The sequence below is a fragment of the Taudactylus pleione genome, unplaced genomic scaffold, assembly GCF_031769625.1.
Source record: "Taudactylus pleione unplaced genomic scaffold, aTauple2 ptg000327l, whole genome shotgun sequence".
In the NCBI taxonomy this organism is placed as follows: domain Eukaryota; kingdom Metazoa; phylum Chordata; class Amphibia; order Anura; family Myobatrachidae; genus Taudactylus; species Taudactylus pleione.
This window is the reverse complement of record NW_028284728.1, coordinates 3,836,779-3,851,008: the sequence shown is the minus strand read 5'-3', so window position 1 is coordinate 3,851,008 and position 14,230 is coordinate 3,836,779. Positions and strand designations below refer to the sequence as shown.

The 14,230-nt window shown below is 42.7% G+C and overlaps 1 protein-coding gene across 2 annotated transcripts in view; it reads right to left on the bottom strand.

Annotated features, from left to right (window-relative positions):
• VPS26C (VPS26 endosomal protein sorting factor C) overlaps positions 1 to 10,439 on the bottom strand; it is an 80,518-nt gene extending 70,079 nt beyond the window's left edge. For both annotated transcript variants that reach the window (XM_088443154.1, XM_088443153.1), the window contains exons 1-6: positions 10,236 to 10,439; positions 6,206 to 6,349; positions 4,605 to 4,754; positions 2,904 to 2,984; positions 1,710 to 1,784; positions 267 to 417 (exon numbers count right to left, since the gene is read on the bottom strand). In XM_088443154.1, the coding sequence (XP_088299280.1) occupies positions 267 to 417; positions 1,710 to 1,784; positions 2,904 to 2,984; positions 4,605 to 4,754; positions 6,206 to 6,349; positions 10,236 to 10,382 (748 nt within the window). In that variant the 5' untranslated portion in view covers positions 10,383 to 10,439. The remainder of the gene's footprint in view (positions 1 to 266; positions 418 to 1,709; positions 1,785 to 2,903; positions 2,985 to 4,604; positions 4,755 to 6,205; positions 6,350 to 10,235) is intronic.
• Positions 10,440 to 14,230: the final 3,791 nt, after the last annotated feature.

Below are 14,230 nucleotides of genomic sequence, written 5' to 3'. Positions count from 1 at the left end.
AAATGTAGTCATCCTTGGACAAAACCTAGGCCCATGGTGGGACCACAGCTGGTGTTTTCCGAAGTGCAAATCACGCTTTGCGCAGTCAATGACCTCCGGCAATATTCTCCATAAACGCTGCTGAAAGTGTTTACACTACAGCTTTAGTAAAGAAAGTGTTTTCCCCTCTTTGCCCTGCCCAATGTTAGGAGATGTCGATGCCCGATCGGTATTTCACATCAGCCGGGGGGTTGAGGGGGAACGAGAGAACAGAACGACAAACTTACCACACGTCTCCACTCGTACCAACTGCAGCTCAATGCTTTTGATGGCAACTTCTGAGGTCTCGACGACCAGCTCCCCTGTCAGAGGCTGAGTGATGAGACAGTTGGTGGAGTCTAGGTGACCTCTGATGAGAAACCTCGGCAGGGAGGCCCTCTGCAAAACAAATGTAGCCGCCCCCAATATGAGCATTATGGCAGCATCGGGATCTACCTCCTGCTTCCCGTGTATCGGCAGCAGAGATCAGGCTAAAACCTGAGATCTTTAACCAAATCCAAAAGGCGTAAACATGACCCCTTTGTCATCTACACTCCTGGATGAGCCGTGTAAAAGGTTAAACAGAATAGGAAATAATAATTGGGGGGGGGGGGGGGGGGGGGGGTGGTTCTGCGATTTGACCTTAGTCTTTAGGAGCGTGTTAATGAATGCAGGCACTATAACCTGAGACACTGTATGACAGATAAAGATGACCAAATCTGTCGTCTTCCTATCACACAGAGGCACTTCCTGCCTCTAACAGAGAATATAAATATAGTTATACAGCTACCACAATATATTCTGATGTACTTTAAGGAATATCAATACTATAATTACACAGGGTCTGGTTTGCGGCTAGGAGTCAGACAAGAACTTGGATGTCTGGGTAATGCATTATAGCAGAGGTTCCGAAACTCCCCCATTACAGTCCCTGTTTTAAGGATATCCATGCTTGAGCCCAGAAGGTTAAATCAAATTGACTGAGGTACTAATTAAGTCACCTGTGCTCAAGCATGGATATCCTTAAAACCTGGACCGTAATGGTGGAGTTTGGGAACCTCTATTTGTTAAGTTGCTGAAGACCCCACACGGTCATGTTACCAGGATTTCCTTCTGCGAGGGCACGCCAGATAAAAAACGGGTCGACCATGTGTAACACTGGCACACGATGACCCAAGTTGGTCATTTTTCATGGAGTGTGTGTAAAAGTCACTAAAATCAACTTTATTCCAACAACCTCATCAGCCTAAATTAGTTACCAGCTGCCGTAGACTGAAGAAATGCATTGTTTGGGTTTGTTTTGGTTTTTTTACCTTTTATTTCTCTTCTAAATAATAATTGTTCACATTTTGGATTTCTTCAATGCGGTTTTTAAGAAAATGTGTTTAAGTTTTGTCTGATGTTTTAGGTCACTTTTCTCAAACCCCCCCCCCAAAAAATAAAAACATCCTTATGTGTAATAACTGGCTGTATTTACAAAACCATAATCAATCCTATTAAGAGTTTTTTGTAATGAGCAACCTATCAGTCTGAGCAGTCTGAAGAGCTGCCTCAGTGCACCAGTTTAAATGTGCAGAGAATTTGCAAACTTTCTACTAATAATTGGATGACAATTCCCTTTAAGGCGATATCTGGAGACAGTTTTTAACCTCCGAAAAAAGAATGAAGGAAATAATACAGTAAGTGCTTACCTCTTTCACATTCTGTAACGTCTCAGGTGTAATTGTGAAGTCCACTGGGCTTGCGGTCAGCTTTTCCCTGTGAGGCTGGAGTACAGCAAACAGGCAGAGTTAACGCTCGGACACAATCAATTCTATGCTAAACATACAGTAAAATCTACTGGACTATCCAACATTCTGTAATTAATGAGCATCATAGTAAGTGACAGAGCTGCTGTATTTTCTGCATTCAAGTTTAAGGATTTTGTACCCCCCTACATAACAAATTGGTCTTGAAGGTCGCTCTTCCTGTATCAGTACAGGGTTCACTTACATATTATAAATATCCCATTTCAAAAGAATGACAGATTTAAACGATTAGATAAATCGATGACGCGTCACATTAACATTCCCGTACCTGAGAGTCAAGTCACCCATTTGGGTCTGTATGTACAGCGCTAATAAGGGGCGTTATTATATCATCTCTGCAGTTTATGGCCACATCCAGACAGTGCTACAATGATGGCAGCAGCCATGGATTTACCCCTTTACAATACAAAGCAGTGAAATAAACCTACGTGACTTGTAAAGCAATTTAGCGGATTAGCATTTTACCACCATTATAAAACTTCTGTGTTCAACAAAGTGACCCATTGTCCTCAATCACCAGCTCACCGTGGAGGAGGCCAATTTAGAGACTAATCTAATATGTAATATTGGTTCAGACAACAAAATGGCTGCCTGCACTGTGTGTTGACTTTTAAGGGGTTTCTATACACTACATTTAATTTGACTTTATTCACCTCTATTTATTTTTATATTACCACACAGTCATACATTAAAATCCTGAACCAACTCTGGTAGCTACACTTGTACCAGGCTCAGAGCATGATAGGTTATGCTGCTACGTGTAGTTCCACACCAGCTGAAGTGCCACGTGTTGCCTACTAGTGTTATACCGTTACAGTACACTCTAATATAAGCTATATACATAAATATGCCTCATCATAAATCAGCATCAAATGCTGTTAGTACAACTCGCTGCCAGGACTGAGGAAGTACAGACAGAGGTCAGCATGGGACCGTGACTAAGTAACATGGGTCCAAAATATAAAACAAGATGGAGGCTAATAGGCTTATGATGTAGAACACCTTTTTACAGTCACTTAATCGAGATAACAAAATTAAAGCTATAAATATACAAGTTAGTGACCCTCATGTACTTACTTGTGAGTGGATGATGAACTCGCAGGATTTTGTCAAGTCCTTTGCCAGTAGTGACCTCTTCATATCACAGCGCAGGGTATACTGTTGGAGGAAGCACAATACACGCCTTTGTCATGCTCCTACAGTGGAGGAAGAATTTCCATGTCCCCACCCCCCCAAAATTTGAGGGACTAACAAAACCCATCTTTGGCCCTGCAACCGTGATGAGAATTGGGGAGCTATTGTTTAACATTCAATATAGTTATGAATTGCTCAGGAATCACCTTATATATTTATTTAAAAAACATACAGTAGAAAGACGAAACGCGTCAGTACACTCTTGTGACCCTCCCTCTTTATTGGAAGCGTTAAGGATATTGGTTCTTAGATAATAGTGTTCACTCTAGCTCCGGCGGCAGGCAGGCAGCCGGAGCCAGAGGGCACCTTTGTGCACGCGCCGTAGGAGTGCGCGTCCGAAAAGGGGGCGTGTCTATAAGACACGTCCCCTTTTCGTCACTCTTGGGGGCGTGCCCGGCACTTACAGACACGCCGGGCAGCCCCCAAGCGCTGCAGACAGGGAGAATAGATGCCGGGCGCATGCGCCACGTGTCTATTCTCAGACAGTGACCGGGTCACCGCACATTTCTCCACCCGCGGGACACTGCGACCAGAGGGTGAAAACGGCACCAGCAGGCTGTGAGGGCAGGGCGCTTTTTGCCCTCCTTCTGGAGGGCAGGGTGCCACGCCCCGCTAAAACAGCCTAGCAGGAATGCTAGATAATGCTCATAGATCAGGACAATAATAAAACAGCTTATCTTTTGTTTGTACATATGAGTATTTAATGGTTGATGAGGATTACACCAAGTCAGCTGTCCTTCATTTACATGCAGAGTGCCATCTTCTATGCAAGTTTTTCAAGTGAACCTGCAAGGTAACAGGTGGGCTCACATTAACACTGTCTGGTACGCATTTATATCATTGGGCTGTGGATTCCAGTGCTTTTGATCTTTTGGTACGCAAAATATAGTGTTTTCACATAGTGACGTGTTTATGAAGAGGAATTTAGTTGGTGGTGTAGTCTGGATTTACCACTGGGGGAAGCAAAGTCTTTTTGTTATCAGTGTTAGATTATTGTATCTTTTGGAATATCTGGTTCTTGATACCTGGGAAAGAAACCTGGAAGAACAAGCCCTGAAATTTGAACAAACTATTCCAGATAAGCCTTTTATATTTTATTTTTGGTACACATTTAATGCGATAGAATTTCACACTTTTATATGAGCACAAGTTAAAAGAATTTTTTTTAATATTACACTAGAGGGAGATTCTTTCACCCCTTTTTGCCGTAAATAGACTGGGCATAAATATGACACTTTAAGGACCAAATAGGTGTAGCGCTAATCAGTACTTCACCGCTATAATAATTACATATAAATCAGTTGCATTGTAGCAAAGTGGTCAGCACTACTACATCACATCGCTGGGACACGGGTTGAATTCTGACCTGGGCCCATCTCTTTCATGTGATGATACCGTGACCAGTTTTAATTGGCTGATCTGGTCACATACCACATATTAAATATCAGCAGAGACTATTGAAATTCAGGTTTCACAATGCAGATAGATATACTAGAACTTATTTTCATGCACCGTTTTCTGAAAGGCAAACGGAAATAAACAGAACATGTATGATTAGGACATAGAGAGAGTCCCGACACTCACCTGGATATTCACAAACACTCCATGGTACGTCTCAAACAGGACTTTATTGCCCTTCATGACCAGTGGGAACTCAAAAGGGATTTCGGTTTTACCACTGGGGAGTCTTCCTGGCTTCACCATTTCTACACTGTTGCTAATAATTTGAATTGGCTGAAATCAATCAACGATAATCTTATAATTAAATGAAGCAATTCACTTTCTATACAATTCTTAAGCAGCTGTTTCTACTCCTAAACATGTACAATATAAAATGTGTAACAGTTACGATAACCTGGTCTATGTTAAAGACTAACAAGCAGGTGCTGGGATGTGAGCTCCAGTGTTATGGTGCATACACACGGTCAGATTTGTCAAATGAACGATTTTACCAAAGATTTGAACGATTGAACGATTTTTGACTGCATTAGAATGAATGGAATCGTCCAAGTCTGGACTGCAAACACATCAGATGTCAGATATCGTTATCTGACCATCGGGAACGCGCATCGTTCAAATTGTTCATCTGACAGATATGAACGATTGAATGATTTTTTTCAGTCGTTATCGTTCAGATCTGAAGAAAAATCTGACCGTGTGTATGCACCATTAGAGTTTTCAGTTAGTGCTCTTGGGCTGGGTACACAGACAATATATTGGACGATTTGTTGCTCTGACACGGATCGGAATGAAATATCGTCTGTACGCACAATCGCGAGTTCACGTACGTCGGCATGCAGGTAAGTGGAGGATGGAAGGCTATATCGTGCGGTCGTACACCGGATCGTGTACAGCTGACTGCTATATCGTCTTATTGGGCCTGGAGTCAGCTGGGCAACACATCGTTCTGATGTGTACCCAGCCTTAGGCCTCTAAATATATACAATGTATGTTTCTATAGTGGCAACCATCATTGCATCATTACATGCTTGGTACTTAGATTATAATCCCATCTTGTCTTCTATAACCTAAGGGGTACCTCAGTTTCTTCCATTTAGGAGCAACCAATCAGATTCTAGCCATTATCTATCTTTCACTAGCACAGAAGGTGCTAGTTAAATGTTAAGTAGAATCTGAGTGGTTGCTATGGGCGACATCTCCACTTTTAGAGACTCACTTTAGTAAATATACCCCTAAGTGTAAGAAACTGAGGTTTTTCCCATGTATTCACTTACTGGTTGTCTAACTGATCACATCCACAAAGCGAGAAGGTTTCTAATCCAAAAATACAACATCAAGGTGGTCATGGGGGCTCCCATCAATCTGAAGTCATTGTCACACTCTATTATCACCTTATAGGTAGAGATCTGACAGTGCTTTAGTAAGGCTATAAAACAGCATGTCAGAGACAATAGTACATTCACACTGAACATCTTCATCCTGCTGGTCCGGTCAATGGGATTTCAATGTACAATTGGACAGTAATGGGGTAATATGTCACTTTTATTTTACCTTTTGGAAACCTCAGTGACAGAGAATTGTACTCCATTAATGGTACGACTGCTAGGCGAGCTGCGTTTTAGAATGTAGCAGTCACAGTAGTCGGGGAGAAAAACAGTGACAAAATTGAATGGAACAGGGGAGAAGGGGGTATGGAATATAGTAGCCACACAGAGTCCACTTACCTTCACTGAATTATAGAAAGCTTCAAATACCCCAACACTCTTAGCACTAAGCTGTAAATTAACAGAGCCCTCCATGGTCAGTATGATCCCTTGGTGCTGGACAGTGTCCTTACTCATTACAACCACCACTCCAGATAAGACTTCCTATAGAGAGCAAAAAGCCAGGATGCAGGTTAGACAATGCAACAAACACAACGTGCAATAATACAGGGCAGCAACATGTATTCTAACCCAAAGCTTAATTGGTTAATCGAAAAGCAGTGCCACTGCCTAGGTAGATGTGCACCCTCCTCCTAGCCTGTGCTACAATGTAGCAGATTTTCCCAGGGCTCATGTTTCTCTTGTTGGAGTAAAACAGCCTACGGGCAGAGTATGACAGGAGCAGCTATACTGGAGGACAGCAGGTGGCGCTGTGTCTGAAGTCATCACTGATGTAAGTTTCTCTTTGATGTAATAGTGTAAGATCTTCCAGCATGTGTTTTTTTTAATCCTCCATGTTTTTTTTATGAAGTGTCACAGTTACAGTCAGGCTTGTTCCAAAATCTCTGATAACTACTGGGGTAAAGCAGCAGTGACAATTACTAAATTGCAAAACAAATTCTCCAGGGGAGTGGAGAAAACGGCACATGAACTTTGGCATGGCGAAAAATATAGCTAGAACCAGTTTTTTTCAGGTGCATTTGTTTAAACTCCTGAAGAAACCGAAGCAAAGGATACAGAACCCTGGACTCAAGGGACAGAAAATGTGACCATAAACAGCAGTATGACATTTGTCTAACGGATGATGCAATGGGCTCACTAGACTCCGGTGAGGAGAAATCAAACACCACTTTCCAATTTTAGAAGCTTTAGCAAATTTACCCCCATCTGTAGATTTTAGCCACTGGCTACAACGCTCAGAAGTCTTTCTGATGAAGAAAACAATCCACACGCCATGTTTTTCTTTAACATGAAAACATGACAGAACGCTGATAACTCATCATTCCACAGCAAAGGAAGTCATATACTCAGTCTGTATGGTTGATGTGAAGAATGACTGAGCGTATTAGAAGCAGATGCCATAAAATTCACACCAAATTTGTTCTGTCAGAGGTGATGACTGCATCAGCCTATGTGCGTGGCCATTGGTCAACGTAAAACCACAGACACGTTCTAATCTTTTCAGTTTGGCCATATATCAGACATCATGTCCCCATGATCCAGCTACACACTATTCCATGCACATCCAATCAACAGGAACACGTTTAACACTGGCCCACGCAATTCACAAGAATCCTCCACTCCATCTAAAGATTAATTTCTCACCGCTCCCCCTGCTAGGCACAGCTTAAAGGAAATTACATGGTATTTGTTAATTATATGGGCACCAGACATCCAGTTTCTTATCCTTTACTGATCCCCAGTATATCCCTCTATTTATACATGGCGTCTCCCCGCTCATCCAAAAAAGTGAATATGTAAATCTTCAGGAACACAAGTGGGGTGATTTCAGGACAGCACAGCTCATCCATTCCACGTGCAGAGCGGTTTTATTTAACGAGAGATGATCATATTATTTTACTTAACTTGCATAGCACCAATATACTCCACGGAATACACGTTTAAAACTTGCTAAAGTTATAGTGATTTCCCAGTGTGTTTGCAAAAAAAAAAAAAAAAATATTTCCCCTGGAGCATAATAAACAACAGTTTATGCAGTGGTATTGCAGGGATGCAATTACACTCCTGGGCACTAGGTGGTGGTTATTGCCAATTCATTTTAAAGAAAATTTTTCAAATAACAGGGCCAAATAATTTAAATATTTCCACATGTCAAAAACTACATATGTAACATATGTATATAATTGAGGTACTTAAAATAAAAATATATTATTAAAAAAAAATCCATACTAGGAGAAAAAAATACAGCAGAGAACTCATGTTTAGACAAAATTTTATTTCATTTTTTTGGCAAATCAGTATTGTCTGAATGCACCTTTGGCAGCTCTAAACCGGTTAGTTGTGCCCACACTAATGGGTGCAGGTGTATGTTCCCCTGTACCCCTTGATTCCATTGTGGTGTTGCAAGTTGTAGTGTGATCAGATATTTGTTGTTACTATAATGTATAGTTTACTGTGTACTATCTTATTCTTTGCCCTCTGTATGGCGCTGCAGACCACGCAGAACCCTATAAAGAATAATAAACTTCAACCAGGTTATTTATACTGTAAGGTGCACTGAAAAAAACTGGCATAGGGATAACTGCTCAGTAAACAACGACAAAATGTTGTACATTATTTACAACATATCAAAATATAAAAGAAAGCTTTCGTCTAAAAGAAATGTTTAAGAATCAGATGATGAAATTTAGGAGAAGGGGCTTATGACAAAAACCATTACTGAAAGGTTGCACATTTATAACATTACTTGGATCAGGTATAAGGGCCAAAACGATTGGTTGTAAAGACTTGACAGGTGCTGCAACTTATTTTTGCAGGAACTTTTTATTTTTTTTGTGGTGTAAGTTCTGTTTTTACAAACCTATGTTTATTATACTTTACTGTAGGAAAAAAAAAAAAGCAAGGCTTGGGAGCAGGTGGATCAACGACACATTAAGTTAGGTTTACTGCATGATAGAATTGATGACAGTCACCAGACTGATGCAGGAGCTATTCAGGTTATATTTTATTGCATTTGAATAGTTTAATAACTGACCGATTATCTCATCAGTGTGCACCCCGTACACCAGGGTTTCCCAACCACGGTCCTCTAGGTACACTAACAATACAGGTTTTAAAGATAGCCATAGCAAGAGAAGTTAGGGGAAGACTAGAGACCTAACTAGTGAATGCAAGTAATGATAATGGTGCACCGTATACTAGATGCTAAGCTTATTTTCTTCTGCACTTTTATATCATCTCCCAAGCCCAACAGACTGCCACCGATAACCTTTTTAACAAGCCGCCATTCTTGCCTTCTGTTAATACAGGGGAACCATACGACTTAGACTAGAACGTCTGTTAAGTAAGGATGCAATACAGTAAAGAGTGATCAAAGACTAGAGGGTAATTCAAAAAAGTAATGGGAAGACAATTGGTTTCAAATAATTGTTTTTAATTTAAAGCTTATATCAGATAAGTTATGGTCTCCTTACTTGGAATCAGCTCTGCCTGCAGAAAACATCTTTAGTGCAATGCAACCATACACCATGAGCAAAAGTGGTCCTTTCACTCTTCCACAGCGCAATGGGTTCAACCTGTCCTGACTTAAGTTATTTATATAGTGTACACATTCACCAGCACTTTACAGAGAACATTTTCTGGCATTAACATTAGTCCGTGCCCTAGTGTAGCTCTATATCCCCCATCACATGGACACACACAGCGGGTTATTGCTTCATATCGTCAGAAGCCTATAACCCTTAAAGTGCCTACACACTTGGCGATCTGCACACCATCCCGCGATGTGTACGATTACCCTTGAAACTCCTCCTCGGCAGCTCTGCACACGATTTGGTGCTTTAAGTGTCCAATTTACAAACAATCTCTCCTGCACCCAGACGATACGATGTACAACCAGCGGGGATGCGCATCGCATCGTGACAGTGATTGAGGACTCACGATTTAAGCATATTTTACACGATCTGTCGCTCCGATGCGTCGGAATCGGCCAGAGATAAAATATCTCCCAGTGTGTAGTCACCTTTACAGTATTACTTTTGGAGTGCGGGAGGAAACCCACACAAACACATGGAAAACATACAGACGCCACACAGATAGCGTCACTTGGTCGGAGGATTTAACTAACGCACCGCCTGCTCCCTAAACTCTGCATCTGGACTGGGACCCCCATTATTTTAGCCTAGGTTAATGCAGTCCCATGTTCCCACAGCACAACAATCCCACCCTACCTAGCAATGCAATCAGGATATACGGGTGCTGGTTATTCCACAGCAGATGGGGAGCCTACAGCTGATCTAACCGAACTCTCTGACATCCTATCTGTGCTCCCCCCACCCCAAGGGGCTCCAGAGACCCTCCTTGCGCTTACCCCCTCCCTGTAGACCTTATTTGCCCTCTTGATCTTGATGTCCAGTGCGGTCCCCATCTCCTGCACCACACACTTCCCCTGCTGCTGCCGCCAGCTGGAGCTGCTCCTCCTGAGGAAGTAGAAAGTCACATGACTCGCCGAGCACATGATCACGTGGCGCCAGCAGCTCACACACCACTACGTATGTCGTTTAAAGGAAAAAAAACAACCCCACTTCAACGAGCTTTATTGACAACGTTAGTCAGGTGACACGAGCGAGAGCACGTGGTTCGCTCCTCCTCCTTTGCAGTTACCATGGCAACGGCCGGCCGCTGACGTCGCACAACCGTCGGTTGTTGGTGGTGGCGCAGTTCGATTAGAAATGCGCGGGAGAGAGAGAATAAGCCGCCTTCCCTGCGCCGCGCTGAGTCATATCGGCGATTAATCACATGCGGGCGGCAGCACCCAGCGGCTCAGTCACGATGACCGTCCCGAGGCGGCTCAGGGATGACTGTATCGCCTCCCGCACACCAATCACGGCGCATACAACATGGTAAATAATGCAGCGGCCGGGTCAGGCGGAGTGACGCAGGCGGCCGCTATGACGCAGGTTTATTATTCCCCAGACTTAGGAGGTTGTTTATTTTATTATTATTTATTTTCCTTCCCCCTCTCTCTCGCGAATGATGTCAGTAGGGGCGGACGCGGCTGTCTCCATGGCGCCCTGGCTGGTGTTTTTTACCTCACGGTAACGGCCGGAGCGGCTGCGTGCGTCAGCCTGAGGTAAACCAGCAGCGCACTGGGGACTCCGGCCGCCGCATCAGCAGGTGCCCAGCTCTAGTACCTGTGTGTGAAACAGGCAAGCTGCGCGATCCTTATTGGTCGGGGAAGATCTGAGCCGCGAACCCGATTGGCCCGGCAGCGGCGGTGGGCGTGGCACTGGCCGTCCTTTCCCGCCTGTTGTACAGCGCGCGCTGGACAGATTAACTCTCTAGCTGCTGGAAGGATGTTTAGCTCCTGGTTATTTGCACCCAGTTCTGCCACAGTGGCCCAGATGCAAAACACCTGTCCCAAAGAGATTGCTATTGTGATCTTATTTACCCAGTAACTGACCTCCCTAAGTTCCTTATTGGCAGCTATATAGCCTTGTCTAGAATTCAATAATAATACTTGTCAAGTCATAGCACATTGCAGAAGTAATGTGTGTCTATGTGTCCTGCAGGGGAATTGGCAGGCTGACGTGTTTCCCCAGCCTGATCTAATGCAAAGCTCCCAGTATTTTACAAAACTCAGCTATAAAGCTATATATTTACCTGTTTTTTTAAAAAAATGTATTTATTTGAATTCTTTCTCCCCTGACTGTTTAAACATTGGGATTCCCAGAGATTCCAGCAATGTATAATTACATTTGTCCTATAATAAAAAACAAAACCCTGTATCCAGTAACACATCCACTAATATATATATTTTTTGTAATCAGTGAGATCACAAAGAATAAGTTAAGGTCCCCATATATGGTGAGATTTAAAGTTGGTAAGATCAGTTGTATGAATTCCCCTGAAATTCTTCATAAGATGTGGTCAAATGGTGTACGATTGATCATTAAGATCATAGGAAAAGATGCACAGAAGTGTATCACATCGTACACGATCAGTTGAGATCTCTCTGCAAAACCATCTGATCTGCGATCCAACTAGACGACGTCGGGGACGCGCATCGTGGTCGCAGAAGACTCAAAATACAACTCTTTTCAAACGATTGGTCTATCCAACCTGTAGAAACTGCCAAAATCGTGTTAGAAATCGTCCCGTGTATGGCCACCTTAAGTGCTGCTACACACCAAGGCAACATTAATGTATTAAATCAGTGCAAAATACTTAGAGGGGTTTCCCCCACCATTTGCTGTATTTAGCAGGGTGTCCTGCACTTAAGGTGCGTATCCACTTAGCGTCTGTGAAATGAGTGCATGATTACGACATTGTAATCGTGCAGTCGTTTCACAGTCTGTGATGTGCCTACACTGAACGTTCAGTGTAGGCACATCAATTATCCCCTGTACATGGACAACCTGACGACGTCAGGTTGACCAGCATGTTCAGGAGATGATAGATGTCAAAAACGAACAGAGGGTGCACGCATCACCGGTTGATTTTGATATTAAACTCCGATTTTCAAATGATTGAACGATAACGACGTCGTTATCGTTCAATCGCCTGGTAAATCGGGTAGTGGATACGCACCTTAACATATAGATGAAGTGTTTCCATAGAATCAAAATGCCTCTAGAACAGTGGTTCCCAAACTTTCTTGAATCACGACGCCCTGTAATCTTTAACTTTAGGTATGTGTTGCTGGGCAAGGTTGTGCTTCTGTTTGTCCACATGTTTTATAATTGACAGCCTCCAGCACTGGTTTTGCCTGTCACATCGACCATAAATAATTTGATTTGGTCCTGGACCATCAATCTGTGGCACCCCTTCAAGCACCCTCAGTTTAAGAACCACTGCTCTATATGACCAATATGTCACCCGCATGCTGCAGTTCCATACCCCTTTATGGTGTACGCAGAAATTTGTTTTTGCTCCCTATTCCCTCCTACACCCATATCCCAGAATATCCGATACCCCTGTGCCCTTGGGACTATAAGCAATGTTGCTGGTCTTTGCTCATTGCTACTGTCTATATGTGGTTGCCAAACTCAGTCCTCATGGACAACTAGCATTCTTTGTTTTCCAGATCTAGCTGCTGCACAGGTTCATTCGTGAATCACATTTTAGAAAAATCCAGTGTTCAGAAAAAGTGAATTGTTAGGAGCCCTTGAGGACCTAGTTTGGCCACCCCATGTCTATATTATTAGATTGAAATTTAAAATCAGAAGTGCGGTGATGTAAGGAATGGGACAACTCGTTTTTACGTTTATCAAAAGCCCTAATTAACGCGTGTTCTACCATAACAAAGAAAAACCTATTAAACATATAATATGATGTACTTACGTTGATGAAATAACCATTGCCATACCATATAAGGAAGTGGTGAGTAGAGTAATGGTAGGATGTAAGCACTCAGCACTTGAATGTAATATCCCCCTTTTTCTTGTATATTTTGTGGTAGTGTGTCCTTCCTGACACCTACTCTGATGCTCTGTGGTTGGCCCTCTAACTAGCTTAGTTTCATCCCTGCCAGGGTAAGGCAGATTAGTGTGGGCAAACAGAATCAGGTATGATAATAATGAGGCACGTGAAGTAGTGCACAAACACAGATGGTGTATCAGAAATTCACTAGGATATGATGGAACCAATACCACTAGTCTGGTTAGGCGCTACCCACGACAGATTTGCCAAGCCAAATGTGTCATAGGCTTCACCAGGGAACATTGCAAGAACGTTTGGGTGCTGCAACATAAGCCTTGCAGGTCGTTGGCCCCATGTGGGTACCAGACATAACAAACAGGTATGAACTGACTGAGATAGGTACTGATGGCATGAGGCACAGAGAAGATATTAGGAACCCTAAGCACAGGGAGCTTGTGATGAACGTGCAATATGCTAGGCACAACGAACTGGATGAGCTAAAAGGATCAAAGTAGCATAAATCGTTAAGACTAATGATCGTGCACCTGACTGGTTGAACTAGCCTGCTGAATGAATATGGAAGGGGAGGCAGATGCATAGAGGATGGTTGTGTGCTTTTGATTTGGTTGAATAGATTTGTAAATAAGAGAGAGGGTAGTGTTTTGTTTTTTTTGTTATATATATAGTGACCATATTTATGCTTCGATAATCAATGCAAGGTAGGGCACCCCCATCTTTTTTTCTTAATAAAAAGGAACTTGCCTTGAGAAGAGGAGGGGGTAAATGAAGCCTTCTGCTTCATGTATTCTAACATTGCTTGGGTCTCTGGAACTGAAAGTGGGCAGACATGCCCACATGGAGAAATCTTGTAAAGCTCAATAGCCCAGTTATATATATGAAGTAGCGGTAGAACGTCAGACCGTTGTTTACTAAACATGTTTTTAA